This window comes from Perognathus longimembris, chromosome 2 (assembly GCF_023159225.1).
Source record: "Perognathus longimembris pacificus isolate PPM17 chromosome 2, ASM2315922v1, whole genome shotgun sequence".
NCBI classification, from domain to species: domain Eukaryota; kingdom Metazoa; phylum Chordata; class Mammalia; order Rodentia; family Heteromyidae; genus Perognathus; species Perognathus longimembris.
The window spans coordinates 9,297,403-9,324,437 of record NC_063162.1 but is presented as its reverse complement, the minus strand read 5'-3'; the positions used below and the strand labels follow the sequence as shown (position 1 = coordinate 9,324,437).

The following is a 27,035-nucleotide window of genomic DNA, read 5'->3' as shown; positions in this document are numbered from 1 at the left end:
TTGCTAAGTGGCTGAGGGCAAGTCACTTCCTGTCCCTGTGCTTGTAACTCATAATGCGAAGCATCCGAAGAGTGGGCTTTGCTCCAATTGGGTAAAAATGAATCTTAAAAAACAAACAAACAAAAAAAACCCAACACTGTGTCCACTAGGATGCTTTGAATTATAAGTAATTTAATTTTTTCAAACTGCTCTAAACAAAGGGAATGTGTTGTTTCATAAGTAAGTTTTTCATATGTGGTTTGGGCTTCGGGCATGGTTTGATCCAGAGATCTGGACATCAGTCTGCTTTTCGTCATTTTCCCAAGCTCTGTCCTTCCTGGTGGTCATCCTTACAGCAGCTTTCCATGTCATGCAAAGGCCCTGCTGAAGACCCAGGCCCCACACCCACACACTGGCCTCTGCAAGAAGAGAGCTTTTCTGCCCCTGCTGATTGGCCTGGCTTAGGTCATATGCTGGCTACCCTAGCCCAGTTGCCAGAACCAGGAAATGTGTTGTGCTGATTGGCCAGCCAGTTGCTTGAGCTACAGTCCCACAACCACTGGCACCTCATTACAGAAATCTGGGCATTGGAAAGGTGGAGTGTGTGGGGAATAGATGCTGGGTGGTGACTGGCACCACACTCAGCAGTACTGGCCTTGTCTCTCTGGGTCTGCAGACCTGTGAGATGCATAAGGACCCCAAGACTTCACCTCTACCTTGCTCCATGCAGCCAGGACTCTGGACCAAGTGCTGGGTGAGCTGTTGAACCTGCCTGGCCCTCTCTTGGTCTCACCATGCTCCTCTTGTCTTGTTTCCAGACAGAGATTACTGCAGTTTGTGTGACAAGCAGCCAATTGGGAGGCTGCTTTTCCGTCAGTTCTGTGAAACCAGGCCTGGGCTGGAGTGCTACATTCAGTTCCTGGACTCAGTGGTAAGTCCCTGCCCCTTGGGGGGGTGGGGGCGGGCAGGGGGATCAGCCCTTGGGTCTTCTTTGATCAGAAATTTTGTTCAAAGAAAAGAAAGATAGACTTCATGGCTTAGAAGACCAAAGAAGAACCTGGGAAGTTTCTTAACACACCAAGGTAGCTCTTGGATTCTTACTGTCTTTCACCAGGCTGAAAACCCACTTGATAAAACCCCAGCCTAACCAGGCGCTGATGGCCCACACCTGTAATCCTAGCAATTCAAGAGGCTGAGGTCTGTAGATCCCCATAATCTGTGAGACTCTTACCTCCAATTAACCCAGAAATCTGCAAGTGAAGCTGTTGCTCAAATCGTACAGCTCTAGCCTTGAGCAAACTAAGGGACAGTGCTCAGGCCCTGAGTTCAGGCCCTAGTACTGGCATGTGTGTACATGCACACACATACAAAGTTGTTAGCAGGGCCTTGTTTACTGGCTTACAGTCTGCTTCCCCATGAGAATACAAGCCCCAGGCGCTGGGCTTCCGGATCACCCTGACCCACCTGCCACAGCTCTGGAGCACAGCTGAAGCCTGGAGCACAAGCATGCATTGGCTGTTGTAGCCGTTCCGATGGTGGACGGATTGGTTTGGCCCTGGCTTGTGTGGCCATGCCTGATGCTGTTGGGACTATTATGTTGGGGCTGTTATGCTTTTGTTTAACAAACACCTTGATCTACATAAGCTTTTAGAATTGGATATAGAAGTATGCATGTCTCTCAGGCCTTACTTAGGAAGGACCAGCCTCACAGCCTGGCCAAGCACCTTTTCAGTTTCCGCCTGAGGAAGGAGAGTAAGAGGTAGGGAGGCAAGGTTTAGAGACCGGTTGTGAAAAGAATGGAGTCATCTGGCCTTCAGGGGCATAGTCATTGTGCTCTGGATTCCTAGAAACACCAGGCTGCTCTTGGTGCAGCCACTCCTCCTCTGTCCTGGTTTGGGGGATGGCCTGGCCAGGCTCAAGTTTCTATGTCTCTTCAGGGTTTCTCTATGGCTTTCTAAGCTTATAAATCATCTGCCCACTAGATGTCCCTACCCAAATCACATAGGCTCTCTCAAGGTCTGTGCTCTCAACTACTTCTTCCAGGCCCTGAAAGCACCCTGCCCTGATAGATACCCCATTCCAGCTATGAGCACCCCCTAGTCCTCCAAGCCCGAAGTCTCTGTGTGTCCTCAACCTTCTTCCCTCCTCACCTTCCTCCATGTTAGAGATCATGGGCTTAGCTCCATGACCTGCTAACCAGTTCCCTCCCCCATAGCTTCTGCTTTGGTCTTGGGCCTGGTCCTAGCACAGGTTCTGGCATCTCTTGCATGAGCGATTATAATCTTTCTCAACCTTTGCTGAGGATTAAAAAAAAACACCAGGGGAGCCTTAAAAACTACCAGTGCTTGAGCTGAAGCCTAGACTAATGAACTTGAATCTCTGGGGACCTAGTGTTTTTATAACTTTTTATTATGGAAAGTTTCAAACTATAAAAAGTAAAAGTCAGTCGAATAGTATAATGAACCTCCATGTACCCATTAGCCCAGTTCAGCAATTATCAACTCATGGCCAATCTTGTCTCACTAGGCCTCCACCCGCTATCATATCATTTCATCTATGAACTTTACAGTGTGTATTTCTGAACAATTAGAGCTCTTTGACGCAATAGCAACCACTACTAATGTCTGAGGATGCTTAGTGGTAGCAGGTCTAACTACCACTAGGGGTGTTTGATCCCCAAGAGCATAAGAAGCAAACAAACAAGCAAGTAAGCAAACAACAACTAACCATAATACTGTTGTCACAGCTGAAAAAAGGAGTCTTTACTGTCATCAGATATCAGTCAGTATTCAGATTTCTGATTTTCTCATGTATTTTGTAAATTTGTGTTTATACTATGTGTGGGACTGGTCTAAGTAGGACTCCTTACTTTAGGGAGACTCCCAATAGCCATTTTCCCATGATAGGCTTGTTGTCCTCAAATTCCTTATTAATAGGCTTCCCAATGTTTCTTGTGAATTACTAGTGAGTCAAGGAATATGAGCAGATTTGTAAGTGGCTTTCTGGTTGTCTTTCAAAAATGTCTGGTAGCAGCCATTGATATCTAGTACCTCAATCTATTGATTAATGAAGGTTGCTAGATGGCAACATTATCATTCTAACCATTCTTATTCACTTGCTAACCAGCACACTTCCTTCCGTTACTCTTTGGTTACCCAGCAGTAAAGTTCATATAAGGACCAACTGATTTGTTCCTTGTAATTATATTTTCAAGGTACTAAACTGGCTCACTCACATCCTCTAGTGTGGTAACTCATGAGAATTTTAAACTTGTAGATTTGAGAGTGTTGAATATATGTCAGTGCACAGAGTCCTAGTGCTTATTGACTTCTGAATGTTATGGTTGGCCCATGGGAGCCCCTTCAGAGGGCTTCTGAGTCTTCATGACACCCAGGATTTGTGGGCAGCACCTTCTCGTCTGGTATGACCATATCTTGGACTCGTTTTGTTCCTTTTCCTGGAAAATGGAACATGAGGGTCATGGTATGGTATTACAGGACATTCATTGTCCCTAGATTAGCCATCATTTACTAGCAGATGATATTTTTCAAATCTTCAAGAACTTTGATGTAGATCTGGGACTGAGAAACATGGACTTCCAGAATAAAGCCCAGTTCTGAGGATGACTCATTGTATCAACCATCCCTTACCTGCCCTTTTGTTGTTAGCCTTCACGGGAGTCTCCCTTGCCCCTCTAAGCCACCTGCTTGTAGGGGCTCTAACTAGCTTAAGCCTTGCCCTGACTGGATCTACTCTCCTGCCTGAAAGGCCTCCATAATAGTCCCATCTGCCTAGTAGATGCCTGCTATCCTCCTGCACCCCCTCTTAGGACCTCCTCATTTCCTTTTTCCTCTCCTGTGTCCCTGTGCTCCAGGTACTTGCTTCCTACCAGCACCTGTATCACCATGCTGGCCGATCAGTCATTGAAGGAAAGCACAGAGATGAGCTTCAGGGCAGTGCTGGCCTTGCCACCATCACTTGTGAGACCATAGGCAGGTGCTGGCCCCTGTGTGCCTTCTGTCTTCATCAGTAGATGGGATGTATTTGGGCATGATGGGTTTGTGTTGCTCAGAGTGGTATCTGGAATGTCACAGGTACTCATCAAGGGAGGCTGTTATGTGCTTCATTTGTGTCCAGATTTTTATTTTTTTTTTGGCCAGTCCTGGGCCTTGAACTCAGGGCCTGAGCACTGTCCCTCGCTTCCTTTTGCTCAAGGCTAGCACTCTGCCACTTGAGCCACAGCACCACTTCCGGCCGTTTTCTGTATATGTGGTGCTGGGGAATCGAACCCAGGGCCTCATGTATATGAGGCAGGCTCTCCTGCCACTAGGCCATATCCCCAGCCCTGTGTCCAGATCTTTACCATCAGCCAGAAACCTCTGGGGCACAGATGGGCCCATGGTTTCTGAATGCTTAGCCAACAATGATGTACCTGAAAGACTGTCAGCACTTAGGACCCGGGCCCAGTGGGAACTGATGACCTGCCCAGAGCCACAGAGCAAGTGAGGAGCAGAGGTTGGCGCTGGCTCCCAGTCCAGGGCTTTTGTTCTACAAGGCTGCCTCTGATGCCAGAGGAGTCTAACAAACTGGATCGGGATTTGTAATGTCTATGGTGAAGAGTAGGCCCCTTATTTCATGGAACCCTACCAAGAATCCTGCAAAATAAGCTGCCAGCCCTACCATGAGCCTATCTAATCATGCAATGTTTTTCCCATATAGGATTTTTTTAGAACAAGAATCAGAAGCCTGAAAAGCCAAGTGTCTGATTCTGTCTTCAGTGTCACACTACTGATGAGGCTGGGAGAGCATTTTGTTGCTATGTTGTTTGTGAACTGGCAAGTTTGGACATGTTAGACATCGCAGAGAATTCACCTCTGTAAGGGTCTTTGTTTAGGGACTTTAAGTTTGAGGACCACTGGGGACATTCAAACCCCCATTGTAGCCTACCTGCAGTCATCTGGAGTGTTCACAACCCCATGTGCCTTGCAGCACCCTAAACAGGATTTGGTCTTGGGTCCCTATCTCTAGGTGTCAGAGCACCATGGATCATGCCAGAACCTCACTTGAAGAAAGATGAGAAGCCCAGCACCAAGCTCTTGACCATTCTTTCAGCCTTTCATTCATTTAATAAAAGTCCTCTCTGCCAGACATAGTTCCAAGCCTTTGGGGCAAATAGGTGAACAAAATGGACCAAGAACTTTGCCTTCATATCATTTAAATTCTAGTCAAGGAAGAGTGTGCGCATATGCAATAAGTAAAATAAGCCAAGGATATGAAGTTTAAGACGTGAGGTAGAGCAAAAGAGCAGTTCAGGGGATGGAAGTGAGGGAAGGAGAGAGCCTGTCTGTATTAGGAGTAATCAGCACAGTCTAAAGACTAGAAGTAGCTGGGGGGGGGGGGGCTATGGATAGAAGATGCTGCTGGCAGGGAACCACCAGTGCAAAGGCGAGAGTATCTGTGGCTGGCGTGGAGGGAGGGAGGAAGGGCAGAGGGCAGGTAAGACCTGGAGACACTGCAGAACTTAGGCTTTTACTTGGAAGGAAGGAAGCCTCTGGAGGGTTTCAGCAAGGCCAGGGATGGCCTGGTTGGACTTGAGATCCTTACAGGATCCTGGTGGTTTCCCTGTTGGGAACAGGCTTTGGGTGATCTGTTAGGAGGCAATGGCAGAGGTCCAGGGGAAGCTGATGGTGGTTGAGCCAGTGTGGGAGCATGGTGAGAAGTAATTGGCCTGTGACATGTTTTGTTTTTGTTTTTGGTGCTCGTCCTGGAGCTTGAACTCAGGGCCTGGGCACTGTCGCTGGGCTCTTTTGCTCCAGGATAGTGCTCTACTATGTGAGCCACACACAGCTTCACTTCTGGCTTTTTGGTGGTTACTTAGACATAAGAGTCTCTTAGACTTTCCTGCCCAGGCTGGCTTTGAACCGTGACCCTGGGCTGGGAATATGGCCTAGTGGCAAGAGTACTTGCCTCGTATACATGAAGCCCTGGGTTCGATTCCCCAGCACCACATATATAGAAAAAACCAGAAGTGTCACTATGGCTCAAGTGGTATAGTGCTAGCCTTGAGCAAAAAGCCAGGGACAGTGTTCAGGCCCTGAGTTCAAGCCCCAGGACTGGCAAAAAAAAAAGAGAAAGAAACACTGAACTGTGACCCTCAGATTTCAACCTCCTGAGTAGCTGAGCTTACAGGAATGAACCATAGATGTGTGGCTTGGGGATTAAAAAAAATTATTTAAAAAAATTGTTTTTATTATAAAGGTGATGTACAGAGGCGTTATATAAGTCAGATAAAGAGTAGAGGATGTATTTTTAAAGACGAGTTGCCAGTATTCTCCGATGGAGAGAGAAGATCTGAGGATGACTTCAAAGCTCTGGCCTGAGCAATGGGGAGAACAGATAAATGGAGGACAAGGCTGCGGAAAGACCATGTGTGGAAAGATCAGCAACTTCATGCTATGCTCTCAGCTTCTTCAACTTCTTCTAGGCTTAATTAGAAGTCTAGCGACATCCAAGTGGAGATGTTCCAGGGGAGATGAGTATCCAAGTCGAGCTCGTGAGGATGGTCTGGGCTAGGAATGTCAACATGTAGCTGGGAGGTAAAGCTATGAGCTCACCTAGGAGGCACATGTAGATGGAGAAGTGACGAGGGCCAGAGGCTGCGTGAGATCCGGAGCCATGCTCCATCTAAAAGAGATGAGGTGGCAGCAGCTTTGGGACCTGTCTAAAGAGTTGATGAAGCAGAGCAGGGTGAAGCTGAGCCCAGGAGCCGGTGGAATTTTCCAGCCACGTGTTCTGTTAGACACTTCTAGTCCATTTGAGAAGGGAAAAATAAAGTGCAATGGATGCCCATTTTCATTCTGGTTGTGAGTCCTTCCCTTCCGCTGGGCTGGTACCAAGAACTGTTTATTGGAAAAGAAACAGGAGCCTGGCTCCTGTGTTAAAGTGTCAAATACTCTGCATGGGCCTTGACTGAGCTGCTGTTCTGAGAGGCTGACCCGTTGTCCCCTCCACACTTTTATCTGCATCCCTGGGAATTAGTGGAGTCTTTTCATTGCCGCCTTGACGTCAGAACACCAGCCTCTGGACACCTCTTTTATGCATGAAGACTTTATTGAGTTTTCCAGGGCTGGCGTAACTTCTCGTCTGAAAACCGTTTTTTCTTCCATCCTTACTGGAACTCAGAGGAGGTGGCACTATCCTTAGGAACACCCTGGTGCCCCCCAGCTCAGCCAACACCATCTGTGCCATTCCCACCTCTGCAAAATTCTCACCAAGTGAAGCTTCTTAAAAATAACCTGTGTTGTCAGGCTTTAACAGCCCCCTGGAAAGGCTTGTTCTACTGTCTGCATTTCTCAAGTCCAGCAGAAGCTCTGGCTGTTTTAAAGTGGGGCCTCAATGTGTGCTAACAAGGGACTTCCCTTGCCCTCCCAGAGAAAAGAAGGTAGTGGCCTCAGTGGAGTTGGGGCTACGTCTGGTTTCTGGAGGGCAAGGAGGGTTTGACCATTTAGCCAGGGGATGGAAAGGTGCTCAGGCTAATGTCAACCCCATAGGGACCTGAAGGGTGAATGTCTCTTTTCTTTAGTAGTAAAGTCATTGACTTCCCCTTTCTCCGGAAGATTTGATAGATACTGATCCAAATTCACTCAGCAAGTATTTATTGTCTCCATTGAGCTAAGAACTCTTCTCATAGTTGGGGGATGAGAACAGGAGAGGCAAGTTCTTGACCCGAAGAGTTTCCCTTTCTGATCAAATGAAAAGCTGAAGATAAACAAGGAAAAGGTTTAGCAACACTATGTGTTCAGATACCTTTTAAGTGTTTATTATTACCTCCCAGTCCAGTGGTTCAAAACAATAAACAGCTCATTATCTCATGGTTTTGTGGGTCAGGAACTTGGGGGAGGGTGTAGCAGGTGCTCCTGGCTCAAGGCCTCTGGCAGGCTTTCATCAGAATGTTGGCTGGGTCTGCTCCCCACTCATTCACATGGCTGGCAGGTTGGTGCAAGCTGTTGGCAGGAGGCCTCAACTGTTCTCCTGGTGGCCTGTCCTTGGGACTGCTTGGCTGTCCTCATACCATGGCTGGCTCTCTCTAGTGTGGGCAACCCAATAGCACAATGGAGCTGCTGTGCCTTTTATGACACTGTCTTACAGCTTCCACCCTACCATTTCCCTACTATCGACTGGAACACAGGTTAGCTTCATTCCTGGCCATTTAGGCTATGGAGAAAATCCTCAGTGGCCAAGACTAGAGTTTCTGGGGCCGTATTGGAGGTTGGCCACAACACATGAGAGTATAGCAAACAAGATCTCCCACCACGAAAGGCAAAAAGACATTCCAGGCCATTCAGTGGCCTAGACCACACTAGGCTTCCCACTGGCTTGAACTGTGCCTGACTAGCTGGAATTTTACTGTAAAATGGTATGTTCTGACTCACCAGGGGCAGAAAGGATTCTACTTCTCTTATTTATGGGCCACATCCAGTATTTGTCCTTTTATCCTTCTATTCTCTGATGCCCCAAAATGGGGAGAGGAGGGTGGTAATAATTCTCTAGATACACACAGAAACCTCAGAACTATTGGTAAAGCCAAACCTCTGGGCTCAAGGCCATCTTGAAAAAGTAGCCACTTCTAGAATGGGTTTATCTAGTAGACTTTGTGGCATTGTCAGTCTCCTGGGTGCCCCACCACATTCCCAAATTATGTGGCTATTCTAGGAGCTTCCAAGAGATAAATGACATTCTTACCTGAACAAGATTAGGTTGGAGTTCTCTTCACTTAGAACCAAAGAGTCACAGAGAAAGGTAAAAAGACTTTTACATGGTAGTTTGATAAGCTTTGGTTGAGGTGAGGATGGGAAAATGTTTCTGGGGGAGGAAGAAAAGCAGTTAGGGTGATGACCAAGGCTCAGAATGGCAGAGCAGGTGGGAAGTGCAATTGCAGAGCCCTTCTACCCACTATGATTCTTGCTATGATTCTGATACCCACTATGCTTCCTGCTGACCTCTGCCCCAAAGGTGTAGGAACCACCTTCCTTCTTCTGTTAATATCTGCTATGGTCAGGGCATGAGTCATAAGCTAGGATCTGTAGTGCTGTCAGTGAATGACCTTGGGGGTCACTCCTGCCACTCTCAGTCTATTTATTTTTTTTTTCCAGTCCTGGGCTTGAACTCAGGGCCTGAGCACTGTCCCTGGCTTCTTTTTGCTCAAGGCTAGTAGCACTCTGCCAGTTGAGCCACAGCGCCACTTCTGGCCGTTTTCTATATATGTGGTGCTGGGGAATTGAACCCAGGGCTTCATGTATAGGAGGCAAGCACTCTTGCCACTAGGCCATATTCCCAGCCCCACTCTCAGTCTAGATCCCAGCATGGACAGGCATTATTCTTCCCTTCTTTCTCTGGCCCTGTGCCATACATATGTTGCCCTCAGATGGTTAGAGAATCCCTGTGCTCCAAGCCTGAGAGGGATATTCGGATGGGAACAGGGCAGGAGGACAGGTAGCTGAGGTTTACACAAGATATGGGTTGGCCAGGCCCATCTGATCTGGGTCTCTGTGGAATGCTATTCATGCAGTGATTCTACATTCTTGCTGGGGAGCAGAGAGGAAGCCAAGTCACTGCTGGACCTGCAGCATGTGACGGGCTGTTGACCAGATCCTGGCAGGATGAATGCCTACCCAAAGCCTGATGGTGGGGCTTGCTAAAGGGTAGTTTACAAAATGCTTACAGGATGTGGAAGTCAGCAGTGCCTGATAGCAGTGCCCAGGGGTTTTCAAAAGAGGGGCCAGGGGCCTGAGGTGCTGGGTAGGGAAGAGTAGAGGAAACCAGGCCTGCATTCATGCCTCAGCCCCCACCACTGGGCCGGCAGGATTCAGAGTGGCTCAGAGGGCAGCTTCTTTGGTCAGCACAGGCAAGACACCAAGCAGGATGGATGAATGGGGTGTTTCTCCAGAAAGGACCATGGGAGCTATGCTGCCGGCCAGGCCTTGAGGAGTCTGGGAAAACTTACCACACCAGGCCACCTGACTTCTCTGACTTCATCTTCCTGCCAGCGTATGAGAGCATCTGCAGGGAGAGGGTGACACCAAGTCAGTCAGGGCTGAGCAGAATCCAGCATGGCTCCTTTGAACACGTGGCGAGTTCTAAAAATCACCTGAGGGGGAGGCATTTTCACAGCCAGGGCCTGTTTTCTCTGGCATTTTCTGAGATTGATGATGCAATTAGAGCAAGCCCAGAGCGTGAAATGCCAGGTTTGTAAACTGCAATGTCCAGAGATGTTTATGCTCTTTGGCAGCACAGATAGATGACTAATCCTTTGTTCCCTGAGCTCAGTGGAGCGTTTTGCTCCTTGTGAGGGCAGCACCTGCTCCTCAAGGCTGTCCTTACATATGTCATAAATCACAGCATGGAGATGCCCACAAATGGTACCTGCCTTAGTTGGCACCTTCCAAGGGCACTGAGTTCTGGGAAGGAAGAAAGGGTCAATGGGCAGGGGTGCAGAGAGGACCTGTTGAGGGAGGGGATCTTCCTCGATGGTGGGAATGCACTGTCTTACAGATGGAGCTGAGGGGACACTCATTTGCATTATTAGACTTCTTTTCTTTTTTTCCCTAAAACAAACAACAACAAAAAAAACCACTGTGAGTTAGGATGATTCAGGATGCTATGTAGCCCAGGCTGGCATCAAACTCTTGATCCTCCTGCCTCAGCCACCCTTGTCCTGGAATTCCTGTAAAGCATCACCATTCCCGGCTCCATCTCTTTTATCATCATCTACCAGTTTTTTCTTTTCTTTTCTTTCCTTTTTAAAATTGTACAAGTACTGGGACTTAGACTCAGGGCCTGAGTACTGTCTCATACGTTTCTTTGCTCAAGGCCGGAGCTCTACTTTTAGAATCACACCTCCACTTTCAGATTTTTGCTAGTTAACTAAAGATGAGAGGCTCCTGAACTTTCCTATCTGGGCTGGCTTAGAACCAAGATCTTCAGAGCTCAGCTTCCTCAGTAACTAGAATTACAGGTGTGAGGCACTGGCGTCCAGCTTCATCTGCATTTTCTTAAACCAAATCTGATTGTAAAATTCTGAATGATTGGCACAAACTCTTATTTGCTGCTTCCACTGTGGTTTTAAGCTGATTTAAGCTGGTTTATCTCCCACAACTGAGCAAAGGTGTTCACAGAGCCCTGGTTTTCCAGGGTGGTCCCCGCCTTGGGTGTGTGATCTGCCTTAAGCTTGTCTGCTATGGGTCCTCTTCTCTGTAGGTGGTCTCCCCAGACTCATCCCCCACAAACCCCAGCTCCTCTTGGGGGTCACTGTGGAGACATGACCCGCCACTTCAGGTGACTTAATAAGTATAGCCTTCTGGCAGCCTCCTGGTGGTTTTCTGCCTCCCAATACTAATGCTCCTCAAGTGGTGGTGGCCTGACATGGTCTCTTCAAAGAAAGGCCCTTTGATCCCAGGCTGGGGAGGCCTGTCCCGGCGTGCTCCCGGTGCCTCCCTGCGGAGCTGTGCACCCACTCAGCCTCTGATGGGAGGAGGCAGCTGACCTGAAAGTAATGTTTAAAAAAAAACAACAAAAAACACCGTGGCTTTTAGAGCCCAGAGCAATAATATTTTCAGCTGGTTATTGAGACTGATCAAGGAGCCCCAGGGCTCCGTTTGGTTAAATAAAACCGCTTTTGCAAATGTATTTTGGGACAGGACAAATTTCAGTGTTCTGGGTGGGATTAAGTTACCCCAAATGGTGGTCGGCCATTTGCCCAGGGCTTGGGCCCTGCAATGCCATGGCTGTATCTCCTGTGCCAGACCACAAGTGGGGCTTCTAGAGACACAGAACACTTGATGCTTTTCTGCTTCCCTTGGAAAAGGGCAGTTGGTGCTAGAATGTACAGCCCCTTTAGGGGTATTGCTGCTTAACAAGCTCTATTGTATATGAACCTTTTATTTGACCACTCAGAGCCTCAGTGTCTTCATCGGTAACTTGGGAACAGTCATACCTTCTGCGTAGGGCAGATTTATCATCAGTGCCCCATTGGTATGTCTGTATGTGTGTGTGCACATGTGTGAGTGTGTGTGAGTGTGTGTGTGCTTGTGAATTTTAAGTGGCTCTTCCTTTTTGATTTCTTCCTCTGGGCTCCCCAGTGTCTCAAGAAAGCTTTAAAAGTCAAATCAAGTCAAAGGAAAGCCTCAGTTGTTCAGGGTTCCTCTTGATGGTCAAGAGGAATTTGCTCCTGGAGGGAGGCTGTGGCCAGGTGGCGCAGTGGGACTTGGAGGCCAGTGGGCCCATCCTTGCTCTGCTGGTGACCTTGGTAATCCCCCTACTTCTCTGAGCCTCTGTAAAATAAGGGGTTGGATTCCTTCTGGAACCATCACCCCATAGCCCTAGGATCCAAATGGTGGTAGGTTTTGTATTTCTCCCCTGGATAAAGTTGTAGCTCTTGGCACTGTCATTAGAAGAGAGATGGCAAGACAGGAAGTTCACTTGCTTTGGATGGAAACATGCCCAGCTCTCCATGTGGCTCTTCCAAGGTTCTGCCTGACCTTTCCCTGGTCCAGGAGGGAAAAGATCGCCCAGCTGGCCTGGAAGCATCAAGCCTAGGACCCTGAACTGTGAGATTGCTTTGGATTGGCCCCACAGAGGGTTTGACCCCATTGTGCCGGGCATTCCTGTTTGTTCCTCTCTCTCCGTTGGCTCTATTATACAACCCACATGGAGAGCATCTCCATGGGAGAGTAAGGGACAGTTTGGAGTGGATGGGGGGCTCTTTGGCCATTTCTCCAGCCTACCCCCTATAGAAGTAGGGGGTTGGTTAGGTGGCCTCCAGGGCAGGGGGGTCCAAGGCTCTGTAACTGTATGAATTTCACGAGTAAATCTGTTATTGTTCATTTTCTTCTATCATAGGCAGAATATGAAGTTACTCCAGATGAAAAACTTGGAGAGAAAGGGAAAGAAATTATGACCAAGTACTTCACCCCAAAGGTAAGAGACATGGGAGGCCCAATCCAGAAATAGAGGTCTCAGACCCCATCTGGGCCATGTGGGAAGCAAATAGAGGAGTCAGAAGTGCCCAGAATAAAGGGCTCATCAGGGTGCAGTGCTGGCCTGTTGGAGAGGGCAGGGCAGGATGGTCAGAAGGGAAAGGTATCGTACACATCACAGAGGGGTGTGGAACACATAAGAGAAAGGCGGAGAATTCTGAAGAATGTTTTAGAGAACACAGAAGGGCAAGGGGCCATCCTGACCCACCTCAGTATCCACCCATTGGTTGAAGCAATCAGAAAAGTGTCGTCTTCTCTGCCCTAGCAATCTGGGTTCCCTGGGTCTGTGGCCTCTTGGCCCAACATAACAGAAAGAAATTCTTGACCCATTTAGCGTCCTGAACCCAGCTTTTCCATCCATGCAGACAAGCTGCTTTCCCTCATTGGGCCTCAGTTACCCTCTTCTAAAAGTGGCCTTTCTGCTAGACTCACTAGGTAGAAACTGTAAAAGCCAGTGTGGAGACATAAATGTGAACAACTCTGTGGGCACCCCAGGTCCCTGGGGGCAATGACAGCTTCATCTTGCTCAGGCCCCAGACACTGTGGACTCCAGTCCCCCAGTAGAGCATACTTGATAGAGGCCATCCAGGCTGTGTGTGGACTGTGACACCATGCCTGCAGAACATGGTCCCAGCTATCAGTTTCACATACACACATTTGGCCTCAGTTCTGGAGCAGGTATACTCTCCACCTGCACTTCAGCACCAAGCCTTTGGTGTTAGTGGGTCCTCAGGGCACAGGTGTCAAGAAGGACCATCGTGAGCAGGGTCTCTGATCACCCACAGTCACAGCAATGATGTATAGTGAGACCAGAACATGTAGCTAGAGCTCAGAGAAGATGCCACCAGAGAGGAGGAAGTACCTGAGAGAGGCTGGTGGTGATAGAACAGCAACCTGGCTGAGTGCCTTGTGTACCAGGCTCTCCCAGATGTTACCACTGATTGTGCCAGTACCCGTGAGATGTCCTGTTAACAGACAGGCACCAGGGTCCACACAGCCTTGTGTAGGCTGCTAGCCGGTGAACTCTGCACTGCCCTCTTCCAAGGTCTTTTCTCACCACATCTCCATCTATAACCCCTTTGAAGTTGCCATATGCTGTTTCTCAAAAATAATGGCACTTACTAGACACTGAAGGCCCTCCATGTCCATGTCAGGCACTGCCACAGAGTCCTTGAAGTGGCTACAGACACTGTCTGACAGCTCAAGAGGGGAGGGTTCTAGCTACGCAGGAGGCTGAGATCTGAGGATCACCTTTGGAGGCCAGCCTGGGCAGAAAAGTCCCCATGAGACTCTTATCTCCAGTTAACCACCAGAAAACCAGAAGTAGCGCTGTGGCTCAGTGGTAGAGCAGTAGTCTTGGGCAAAAAGGAGCTCAGGGACAAGCCTAGGTTCTGATTCAAGGCCCATGACCAACAGGAAAGAGGGAGGGGGGGTGTTGAAAGGGTTGTCACCTCTCCAGACACACAGCTAGTCACTAGCAGAACTAGGACTTGAACTCAAGTCTGGGTGATTTGGAGGTCCTTGGCCTTTCCCCTTGGTGAACTGTTACCCCCGTCATTGCCCTCCTACAGCTGGTGAGGGTGGGATACTCTCTTCACCAAGCTGGAATAGGCTCTTTCGGCCCATCTGAGGGAGTTGGGGCATGGGCAGGCATCCAGGCTGCCACGGGGTACCACTCCCTTCCCTTCCCTCCTTTGCCAGCAGACCCTGCTCAGGTCCCTGCAGCCTTTCTACCTCTGCTCACATCGCTTCATCTCCTTGAGGCCCCAGGCCCAGATTTCCCATCAGCTCAGATGGTTTTACAAGTGCCTCCATGCCTGCCAACATTTTTCCTTAAGTACTCCTCAATTTTTGAAATTTAAACTGTACCATCTGTTGCCACCCAGGGCCTGGGAGAGGCCGTCCCTTGGGGTTGATTGTTTTCTTACAATAAATCTTACACTGCCCTTCCAGCCTGCTTGACTTTTCAGGGCTGTGGAGTCCCACAAGGGGCTCAGCTAGTGGCTGCTGCTCCAGCCAAACCCCCACCCCTACTCACAGCCATTCTCAAACCCACACCATCTTTGCCCTGGGCTCTTCCTCAGGATGTGGCTCATGTGTTGGCTCCGGGCCATTATCTGAGCATAGCTGTATTACACTGACCGGTGGAGAAGCCATGTTGTCAGTATTCCATTCAAAGTGCCCAGTGCCACTGGTAAAGTCCCACCTGGCATGTGAGCATGTTCAAGTCTCTGAGAGGGCCTGCAAGGAGAAAATCTGTTTAACTGCTAACAGAGCATTTCCCAAACTTATTTGGCCACAAAACCTTTTCTCTTTCTTTTTTCTTTTTATATCCAAGGGCTGCCATGACCACACCTACTCTGACTCCTCTTCCCCGCCTCCTGTCTCTTTAGGACCTCTACCACCCCATCTTGATTTCCATGCCTTGTTTCATTTCTGTGCTGTCTTGCCTGTTCCCTAGGAGGTACTGATCCTACCCTACCTTTGCATTTCCTGTCTCTGTCTGTGCCCAGGATCTCATGCCTCCTGCTGCACAGGGGTCTCCTCAGCCTCTGGTCAGAGCCATGGATGCTGAATGCATGCACGCATGTGCGTGCATGCGCACATACACACACACACACACACACACACACACACAGCAGCCCTCACATTGAATGACTGGGAACCCTCAGTACAGAGAAGGGTTCAGGGCATGGATGGCCAATGTGGTAGGAGGGGAAGGAAAGAAGGAAGGAAGGGAGGGACAGAGGGAGGGAGGGAGAGAGAGGGAGGGAAGGAAGGAAGGAAGGAAGGAAGGAAGGAAGGAAGGAAGGAAGGAAGGAAGGAAGGAAGGAAGGAATCCACCCTCCAGGCTACTGGACCCAGGGAGCCATGTTGAGGGGGTTGACACTATGACATTGCACCAAGAGTCACAGTCAAGACTTTGGACAATGTATATATTTTAGGGTTCATTTTATGTCTCTGGACATGTGGAGGAGTAAAAGAGAAGGAAGAAGGGCTGTGGGTGGGGACCCTTTCAGGAGGAACTGTTGCTAGAACCGTGGGGGGATGTGGGGTGGGGAGGAGGGTGCTGAGCAGTCACACAGAGGTGAGGAGAGAGCGCCGGGCTTGAAAGTGACTCCCTGGCTTTTGTCTTGGATCTCAGAGATGGCAGGTGAGGGTGGCTGCTGCCTTTCTGTTTTGCAGTCAGGGTTGTAGCCATTACCAGAGGTGAGGGCATGGGGCTGGGAATATGGCCTAGTGCTAAAGTGCTCGCCTCCTATACATGAAGCCCTGGGTTCAATTCCTCAGCACCACATATATAGAAAAAGCCAGAAGTGGCGCTGTGGCTCAAGTGGCAGAGTGCTAGCCTTGAACAAAATGAAGCCAGGGACAGTGCTCAGGCCCTGAGTCCGAGGCCCAGGACTGGCAACAAAAACAAAACAAATAAACAGAGGTGAGGGCGTGTGCGGTGTGCCTGCTGGGCACGGTGCTGGACACCTGCTCTCAAGGGTCGAGAGTCCATTCCAGTGAAATATGAGGGGACTCAAGGAGAACTTCCACTCACAGGCCCTTTACCTCTCCTGCTTCGTGGCCTGGCCACATCCTTTCTTCTGTGGAACTGCATTCTCCCATGGGAGGCTCTTCGCAGCCTTGTTCAAAGCTTGCGTCCTAAGAGGCAGCTTGGCTTTGCACGGCCGGTCAAAGGCACCGTCCATGGGGGTACTCCGGGGTGGATTGACAGCTTTTAGAGATGTAGTTGAGGGCTGGGGATATGGCCTAGTGGCAAGGGTGCTTGCCTCCTATACATGAAGCCCTGGGTTCAATTCCCCAGCACCACATATACAGAAAATGGCCAGAAGCGGCGCTGTGGCTCAAGTGGCAGAGTGCTAGCCATGAGCAAAAAGAAGCCAGGGACAGTGCTCAGGCCCTGAGTCCAAGGCCCAGGACTGGCCAAAAACAAACAAAATAAAATAAAATATGAGTCTCAGCGTTACCATTAAAAAAAAAAAAAAGTGAGATGTAGTTGAAGGCAGAGGAGTGAAAAGGTGAGTTTGGGGGTTTGGAAGACCTTGATCCCAAACCAGGCAGGTCCTCTTAGCACAGCCCTGGTGGAGCTGTGTGAGAACAAGGACCAGTCTGAAGGGCCTCCCTGCTGAGGGCTCCACACTCGTGAAAAGGCCATGTATTACTCAGGATGATTAATACGAGCTGCCACAACGACAACACAACCCCCAAATCTCGGGGGCTTCACAAACACAGATTTGTCTCTTTGTTGTATTCGGATCCAATCCTAACACACCTCATTTTCTGTTGATGATTCATGGATCCTAGCTGCTTTTATAGCTCTAAATCAACAATCTTGAACAGTTTGTCCATGGCCCTTACCAAAGAGGACAGGGATAAAGAGGCACACAAGTTTTCAACTGCCTTGACCCGGAAGTGACACACAATACTTCCTCCCAAGGTTATCGGTCAGAAGAAAGGCTAGAGAAAGTGGAGACACATCCGAAAGATTGGGTGAGCTCACTGCTAGATCCTCCTCCCTCTATTCTCATCCCTCAGACCCCAGGCTGTAGACGTGTGTGACAGTCTGGTCTCAGTTGCTTGTTTGACAACCATGAACTTGGTGTGTCACATAGCTGCTCTCAGAGGAGGTGGCCAGAGAGAGCCCGGACCAATCATGTGTGGCTTCCATAGAGATCTAGACTCGCAGGCCAGAAGAGATACAGATGACAGGGGAAGGGAGGGTCGCTAAGTGGAGATGGGCCAGGAAATAGGCCTAACTATAATTAGTAACTGACTATGGACACAGTGTTACATACCTAACTCACCACTATAGACTTACGTTTTCTTAATAACAGCTTTTTTTTTTTTTTTTTTTGGTCAGTCCTGGGCCTTGGACTCAGAGCCTGAGCACTGTCCCTGGCTTCCTTTTGCTCAAGGCTAGCACTCTGCCACTTGAGCCACAGCGCCACTTCTGGCCGTTTTCTGTATATGTGGTGCTGGGGAATCGAACCCAGGGCCTCATGTATACGAGGCAAGCTCTCTTGCCACTAGGCCATATCCCCAGCCCCACTTAATAACAGCTTTATTGAGATCTAAATCACATATGATAAAGTTCATCCAAAGGATCCAATGGTTTTGAAAAAATTTAGTCATAGCCAGGTACCCATGGCTCCTGCCTGTAATCCTAGATACTTTAGAAGGCAGAGATAAGAGGTTCATGGTTTGAGGTCAACCTGGGCTCCATCTCCAGTTAACCAGCAGAAGGCCATGCTGGAGACATGAATTAAGTGGTAGAGCACCAAGCCATGAGCAAGCATGCAAGCTAAGCAAGATTGCGAAGCCCTGAGTTCAAACCCCAGTGCTCTCTCTCTCTCTCTCTCACACACACACACAACACACACACACACACACATATACATACATATGCACATACACAAATTTAGTCCTATAACATCATCCCTACCCAATTCTAGGACATTTGATTACCCCACAAAGAAATTCTATACCCATTGGTAGTCACTCTCTGTTCATTCGCCCACCTGGTCTCTAGCCATCACTAACTTCTTTTGTGTCTTTTTCCTGTTTTGGACATTCCATATAAAAATAATAAGAATTATGTGGCCCCATTGTGTCTGGCTTCTTTCCCATACTATTTTCAAGGCTCATCCATGTTGTACTATGTATTAGCACTTTTTCCCTTTTCATAGCCAAATAACATTTCAATTTATGGGTATGCCGTATGTTAAGTTTTCATCAGTTGATGAACAGTTTGGTTGTTTATATGTATAGTTTTGACTAGTATGAATAATAATTGAATAATAATATTGAATATTATGAATAATACTATGAACAAGCATGTATGAGGTTTTGGGGGGTTTTTTTTTGCCAGACCTGAGGCTTGGATTCAGGGCCTTGGGCGCTATCCCTGAGCTTCTTTTGCTCAAGGCTAGCGCTCTACCACTTGAGCTACAGCCCCACTTCTGGTCTTTTCTGTTTATGTGGTGCTGAGGAGTTGAACCCAGAGCTTCATGCATGCTAGGCAAACACTCTACCACTAGGCCACATTCCCAGGCCCGCATGTAGGCGTATTGTGTACACACACATCTTCATCTCTCTTGGTAATAAATAGAAATGGAATTACCACATTGTACGGCTATTTCCTATTGAGTTATTTGAGGATCTGATAGGTCATTTCCCAAAGTGCCACACCATTTACATTCCTAGCAACATCCAGTTTTCAGCATCCCAGGGTTCCAGTTTCTTCACATCCTCACCAGCACTTACGATTTTCCATCTTTATTATTTTATCCATCTTCATTGGGTATGCGTATGTCATGGTATCTTGGTGTGAGTTTGCCCTCCATTTTTCTTTTTTTCTTTTTGTTTTGGTCATAAGTCTTGAATTCGGGGCCTGGGCGCTGTCCCTAAGCCCTTTTGCTCAAGGTTAGTGTTCTACTACTTTGAGCCACAGCACCACTTCTGATTTTCTGGTGATTAATTGGAGATGAGAGTCTCATGGCTTTTCCTGCCTTGGCTGGCTTTGAACCATGATCCTCGGATCTTAGCCTCTTGAATAGCTAGGACTATAGGTGTGAGCCACCAGCACTGGGCTTTGACCTCCATTTTCCTAGTGAATGATAAGGTTGAACATTGTGTGCTTACTGTTTATCTTCTTCGAACAATGTCTATTTGAATCCTCTCCCCATTGTGTGTGTGTGTGTGTGTGTGTGTGTGTGTGTGTGTGTGTGTGTGTGTGTGTGTGTCAGTTCTGAGGCAGGAATTCTGGGCCTGGATACCATCCCTAAACTCCTTTAGTTCAAGGCTAGCTCTCTACACTAGAACCACAGCTCTTCCAGCTTTTTCTATGATTAATTGGAGATAAGAGTCTCATGGACTTCCTCCCCCAGCTGGCTTTGAACTGTGATCTTCAGATCTCAGAGTAGCTTGGATTACAGGCATGAGCCACTGGCGCCCTGCTCCCTTTTTCAAATGGAGTTGTCTTTTTAAGGTTGAATTATAAGAGTTCTTTAATTATGTGTCTGGTTACAAGTCTCCTCAGCTATATAATTTGCAAATATTTTCTTCCTGTCTGTGGTTTGTTTGTCAAGGGGTGCTCTGCCACTCCAAGCCCTTTTTGCTTTAGTTTGTTTTTATGTAGGGTCTTGTGATCCTCCAATCTCTGTTTTCTGGGTAATAGTTGGGATTACAAGTATGTACCACCATGCCCAGCTGTCCTTTTGTTTTCTTGATGATGCTTTTTGAAGCACAAAGCGTTTTAATTTTGATGAAATTCAGACTTGTTTTTTGATACTTCTTTTTAAGTAGCTTGTTTTAACTTTGTCTTATGTCTTTGTAAGAGGGCCTTGGTCCATGCAAACAGGTGTGCACAGGGAGAAAAGAAATGAATCCTGTTGCTCAGAGCCAGTCCTCCTCTGGAGAGCCCAAAGCCTTGCCTGTCAGGAAGTGAGGACCAGGCCTTCATGCCATGCCATTGACACGCAGCACTCTCTACCCTTTGAGCCCCTGTGATACCAGCGTGGCACTGGCTTCTTACAGACCTTCTTGTTGATTCCCAGTGACTCCCCAGGAGAGGGCATTAGCCCATTCTATAGAGCAGGCATCTGAGCACTGGGTAGAAGAGGTTGATCCAGAATCAAGGGGCTGGGGCTTACGTGGAGCCCCGAGTGGTGTGAGTCCAGAATGCCCTCTGTAGAGCATTTTCTTATGCCTCATTTTAACTGGGCCCTGGAGCCATCACCCCGAAGACCAAGGCACAGTGAGTGGCTCCCAGTTTCAACGTGTTTTCCAGGTCCTGTCAGTAGTTTCCAAAGCAAGCTCAAACCTTGGAAGTGGTTTCTCTTGTGCATGCCTGCATGTGGTTGACTTGGACAGTGGAGATGGACAGGAGGGACAGGCAGGTTTCCGAGGAGATGACTCCTCTGCAATGCGAGGAGCTCGCAGCTCAGGCAGCCCTTGGAGTGTATTTCTTGCCAGAGGTCTGCAGGCCAGATAAACAATGGGAGGGTAGACGGAGAAGTTAGTTCCTCTGAATGGGCAACCTACCCATCTAGTGGCTATCTCCGCTTCTTGTTTGGCTCTGGAAAAACATCTGAGAGTGAACAGCTTGAATATAAGGAAATAATTATTACAAGTTCACTTTCTCCCCCACCTCCCACTTCTAGAACCCTTACCTGGGCTCATTGCACCGCCTCAGAAGTCTCTCCTCCCCCACTGCAGGTGCCAGCACCAGGGCACGGAGCAAGCCAGAGCCGGCCGGTTCCCAGCACATTCCTGGTACCCAGGACCACATGAAAGTCCAGTCTTTCCATGGCCAGCTAGTAACCTAGGATCCTCAGGATTAAAAAAAAAAAATGACACTTATCTGGGTGTTCTGGATTATCAACTATCTCCTAAAACCTTCATGGCCTTTGACGTTTCTGCATTTACCTACACAACATTTTCCTTTAAATCAGTTCATGTTTCCACTTCAAATAATGATTGTGAAAAGGAAATCTTGTATTTCATTCTTGGAAAATCAATATTCATTAATCATGCATAAACATAGCTTGGAAAATTGGCATCGTTTTTTGCCTGTCTGACGATCAGAAGCCTTCTTTCTTATTTTAGTGTGTGTCAGAAACATGTTAATAACACGCTGACTGGAGGCTTGCAGGAGAATTGAACAGAATAAACTTTTCTCTGAGTGATTCGTTACCATTTAATTTTGTTCCCAAGCCTTCTAAGTCTTCCCATCATCTCTGAAAATCCTGATTTAACTCTTGACTTCCCATCCATGATTTTTTTTTTTTTTTTGGCCAGTCCTGGGCCTTGGACTCAGGGCCTGAGCACTGTCCCTGGCTTCTTTTTGCTCAAGGCTAGCACTCTTACCACTTGAGCCACAGCGCCACTTCTGGCCGTTTTCTGTATATGTGGTGCTGGGGAATCGAACCCAGGGCCTCCTGTATACGAGGCGAGCTCTCTTGCCACTAGGCCATATCCCCAGCCCCCCATCCATGATTCTTTATGCAAAAGATGGCTCATTGGTGGTGGAGACTGTGTGGCCAGGGGCAGAGAGCACTGGACTAGGAGTCAGGCCCCTTCCTGGAGATTGTAGCCTTGGAGGAGGTATTAGAGGTCCACTTAACCATCTAATCAACAGATGATCTCCAGGGCAACCAAGGGAATGAAATGTGGGGTGCTTGAGCAAACCCCTTCCTTATAAGTACTGCTGTGTCCCTGTGGAGCCTGGAATCCAGCTTCAGGCCTTGGGCCTGGCCTCTTATCTCCACTGAGATCCTTCTCACCCAGTCTCAGAACAGATCTCTGCCCTGTTGCCAAGGAATCCAGTGGACTGAGAATCTAGGGTCACCTGCATAAAGACTCTGGCTAAGTGGCTGGCAGAAATGGGAGAACAGCTAGGCCTTGTACTTTGTTTCTTCAGCTTCCTGTCATAGCCCTGTCATAGAGGTTCAAGGGTGGAAGAGGGCTGGAAAGAAAGCTCAAGAAGCCAAGTGTGGCGATTCATGCCTGTAATCCTGGCTACTTGGGAGGCCGACATCAAGAGGGTCACAATTCAAGGCCAACCTGGACAGAAAGGGTGCACAGGACCCCTTTTCAACTGGTAGCTGTGAACAGTGACACACGCCTATTATTCCCGCTGTGGTAGGAAACATAAAATAGGAGGATTGCAGTCCAGGTACAAAGTGATACCCTACCTCAAAAGTAACCAGTGCAAAAAAAAAAAAAAATGCTGCGAGTGGAGCCATAGCTGAAGTGGAAGAGCAAAAATCACAAGACTGAGTTCAAGCCCCAGGACTGGTACACATTACACACACACACACACACACACACACACACACACACACACACACACACACACACACACACACACACACACACACACACACACACACACACACACACACACACACACACACACACACACACACACACACACACACACACACACACACACACACACACACACACACACACACACACACCCAAAAGCTAGAGGCTTATCAAGTAGACTTATCTCTCTTCCATTTTGGAGAAACAGCAAGAGAAAGAACTCAAAAGAAATGAAGCCATAGTTGTGCTTGCTGGGTGTCCTGGGGAAAGACAAAGGGCCTAACATTTATTGAGCAACTACTGCATACCTGGAACTTCACATTCCCTATTTTCCTAAGTCCTCTTACAGTGAAGTGATGACAGACAGGCTTACCTAGGAGAGGCTGCAGCTCACCCGCATGTCCCAGGGCCACCTCGCCTGGGACTTGCCCACAATTCGTGTACAAGTTTCTAGAGTACAAACAGATAAAAGATCTGCTGTCACTGACCAGCCTGAGAGCCAGACACCTCTTTTGTCTCCCTCCCTCCCCCAGTCAGGCACAGATGATAAGTATAATTAGGGTTCTGTGGCGCCCACGTTGAAAAATTACTAAGCTAAGCCCAAACACTTCACTTCCTAGATGAAGAAAGAGAGGCCCAGGGAGGATTGGATCCCCACCGTGACACAGTTGGGAAAAAAACAAAAAACAAAAAATGAGAACATTACTTACCGGGGTCTCCACAAACCCCATGGCTATGACCCCAAATGGAATACTTCTGCATTCATTTTCCTCTTGGTTGCACCATGGCTGACCTGCCGCCGGGCCCAGAGTCCCCGAAGGATGTTAGTCTTTGTGGGGCAGGAAGCGTCTAAATGCTGAGACATTGAGATCCTTCAGTAAAGCCAAGAAGGTGGCCCGTGCCAGACGTCCACCACTTCAGCAGGCAATTATTAACTCTCCCATTCTTCTTTACTGAAAGTGGGCTTTAATGTAGGGTGTGGGAGATTAGCAGTAATTGAGCACCTGCTGTATGCTATCTGACTTACACTTCTGGATCATTCTGTCTCCGCTACAGTCCTGGGTTGGAGACATAATTGTCTCCATTTTATCCTGATAATAGGAAAACAAGTGACAATGAGGGACAAGCAGAAAGAACTCAATAGATACTTATATGCAAATATTCATATAAAAGCATTATTCACAATAGCTCAAAGTGTCCATTACCATATGAATAAGCAAATGCAATGGAATATTATTCAGCCATAAAAAAGAAAGTTTTTTTTTTTTGGTCAGTCATGAGCTTGAACTCTGGGCCTAGGAGTTGTCCCTGATCGCTTGAGCTCAAGGCTAGCACTCTACCACTTGAGCCACATGCCAAAAAGAAAGTTCTTACACATGTCACACCACAGACACGCTTTGAAAACATTATGCTACGTGAAAGAAGCCAGCCCTATTTTACTTAGATGAGATGGCCAAAAATAGGCAAAGCCACAGACAGAAAGAAGATGTAGAGATTTGTTGCTTAATGGGTACAGTTTCTGTATAACTGTGATCAACATTTTGGGGAACAGATAGTAATGATGGGTGACATGATTCACTCAGTGCCCCTGAATTGTACATTTTATAAAGTGGTTATAATGTCACTTGTATATTTTGCCATATATAAGAAAACAAATAAGACTGAGGATGGATCTGACCGGAGTCCAATCAAGTCTAGAGGCTGTAGTCTTTCTCCTTCACTGTGTGGTCTTTTCAGAGTTTAACCAGAGACAAAATATCTTCTTGAATCAGCTTCCCAGGGGAAGGCAGGAGGACAAGGCTGAAAGAATGAGTTAGCCCCTGGGTGAGGCAGGACTGGTGTCTGAAGCATGTCTCAGCTGGGTGGACTCTTCTTGGCCCCAGCCTGGGTCCTGGTCTCCGGTCTCCTTGTGTGCTGTCATCAGCATTCTCTCGCATCCCAAGCTACCTATGCAGCGTTTTCAATGGCTATGTAATTGTCCTTCCATTAGGCATGCTCCTCACCTTCCTTTCCTGGAAACTGAATAGTCTTTGCCTACAGCCTGATTTCATTTCAGCCCCTTGTCCTCTGCTGCCACCCCCCCCCACCCCTCCCCACCCACCCCATGTCCTGGAGCCTGCCAGGCCCAGCTGAGGCTCCTCACAGCAGGCTCTTCCAGGTTCCCTTCCACACTGGTAGAGCTAGCCCTGCTTCTGATGGCTGTTCTATGTATATTGTATTTCCTGCCCCCAGTTCCTCTCTTTGGAGTGGCTGGAGGTCAGTTACCAGCGTCCTGAAGACACCCCTGACCCGAACCTCACTTGAATAGTCCAAACACTGGTAGTGCCTGTACTTGGCCAACTTTCTGTGTGGCCTTTCTCATCCATGGTATACCTGTGTCCCACCAACCTCTTCTGTGGTGCTACATATCCATGATGTCTGCGCCAGCTAACTTCCTGTGTGTCCCTTCTCATTCGTGGTGCCTATGCCTGGCTAATTTCCCATGTGCTGCCACCCACCCATGGTGCTTGTGCTTGGGCAACTTCCTGTGTGGCCTATCTTATCCATAGTGCCTGTGCTTGGCCAACTTCCTGTGTGGCCCCTCTCATCCATGGTGCCTATGCTCAGCTAACATGCTGTGTGGTGCTGCCCATCTATGGTACCTGTTCCTGGCCAACTTCCTATGTGGCCCTTCTCATCCATGGTGCCTGTGTTTTTCCAACCTCCTCTGTGGCACCACCCACCTGTGGTACTCAAATGCCACCAACCTCCTGTGTGCCCCTCTCCACCCATGGTGCCTGGGCTTGGCTGCTTGTGTGGCTCTCTCCATCCATGGGCAGAGAAATATCTCATGGGGATAAAGGGATCCTAGGTAAATTCCTTGGATCTTAGGCCCATTATTCATCCTCAAGACTCATGGAATGAAATCTTAACGAGAGAAAAGCTGGTTTGGGAGCCGTGGAATATGAAGGCAGTGGACATTCTAGAAAGTAATGGCTGGCTATGCCCTTGTTGCCCATTCACGAAAAGCCTGCGCGTTACTATCTTCCTGCTATACGCATTCTGTACTCAGCCCCGGGGACCTGCACTGCGTGTGTGAAGTCCCTATACATGATAGCATTGGCCTGAGTGGAGCTAGCAGGATGCAAAAACCACTGTCTGGGAAAGTCCTCTGGGTTACAGTCCTGCATGGAGGGCTGTGTGAATAGCATGCCATCTCAGGTCACAGACTTTGGGCCCACAGGTCACGACCAGGAATTATCACATTGACAAAGCTCAGCTGGCCCCTTGCTCCATGTCTGGCACATTGCATTTTATTCATTATCATCTTTTGCTTTGACGTAAAGGGTTGAGATCTGGGTCAGGGTCATCGTGTCATTTCCTTTCTAGTGTCTAGCTCTCAGGCCCCTGGCTAAAGTCTGTGGTTGTTTAAAGCCCCTAATTCCTCATCCTTTCTGTGGACAACAGAGGAAATGTGGGCCTAGGTCTTTTAAGCACAGTCTTCTTTCCCCTGTCCCCCTTTTGAGGACATGGCTCTTTCTCAAGGATTCTGTCTCCACGTTGTTGATGCCAGGGATGTTGTGGGCCGCCGTGGGTTAGGTCAGCAGGGCTGGCACGTGCCCCCAGCATCAGGGCTCATTGCACACACTTCCTGACCACGCGGCCTGTCGTGCAGTTGCTGCTACCCATCAGCTCACTGTCTCTTTGGGGTCCTCGGAGGTAGTTGTATGCTCTGAAAGCTATGAAAAGCTCTCATTTTATCATAAAGAAAATTTGAATTTTTTTTCTATGCCCTGGTCTTTTGGATGATTTCCTAGTGTCTATACACTAGGAGTAAAAGATGGAAGGGTCTCCTCACTGCCTTTCCAGACTTCTTTCGTGGCATTGGTGAAACCTGAGCTCAGTCATCAAGGCATCTGTGCCTTATGACTGAGGGACCATGAGGCTGCCCACAGTTGGTCACCCATGGTCCTCACTGACCTCAAACACCTGCCATCGGCCAGTTGGGTTGGCCTTTTTGAAGTCCTTGATCTGGAGTTCATGACTTGGGCAGAGAATGAACACTCAGGGAATAGGGAACCTCGACTCTATCCACAAGGACAGTTCCCATCCTTGGTAATCCCTTGGCAGAATCCAGCTATCCTTGGGGTTAGCTCCACCACTGTCAAAGAAGTACAGAGGATGCCACTCTTTAATACCCAA

At 48.2% G+C, this 27,035-nt stretch overlaps 1 protein-coding gene across 2 annotated transcripts in view; it reads left to right on the top strand.

Moving 5' to 3' along the window:
• Window positions 1-27,035, top strand: part of Grk5 (G protein-coupled receptor kinase 5) — a 177,982-nt gene that overhangs the window by 119,568 nt on the left and 31,379 nt on the right. For both annotated transcript variants that reach the window (XM_048338136.1, XM_048338135.1), the window contains 2 exons: window positions 798-910; window positions 12,877-12,954. In XM_048338136.1, the coding sequence (XP_048194093.1) occupies window positions 798-910; window positions 12,877-12,954 (191 nt within the window). The remainder of the gene's footprint in view (window positions 1-797; window positions 911-12,876; window positions 12,955-27,035) is intronic.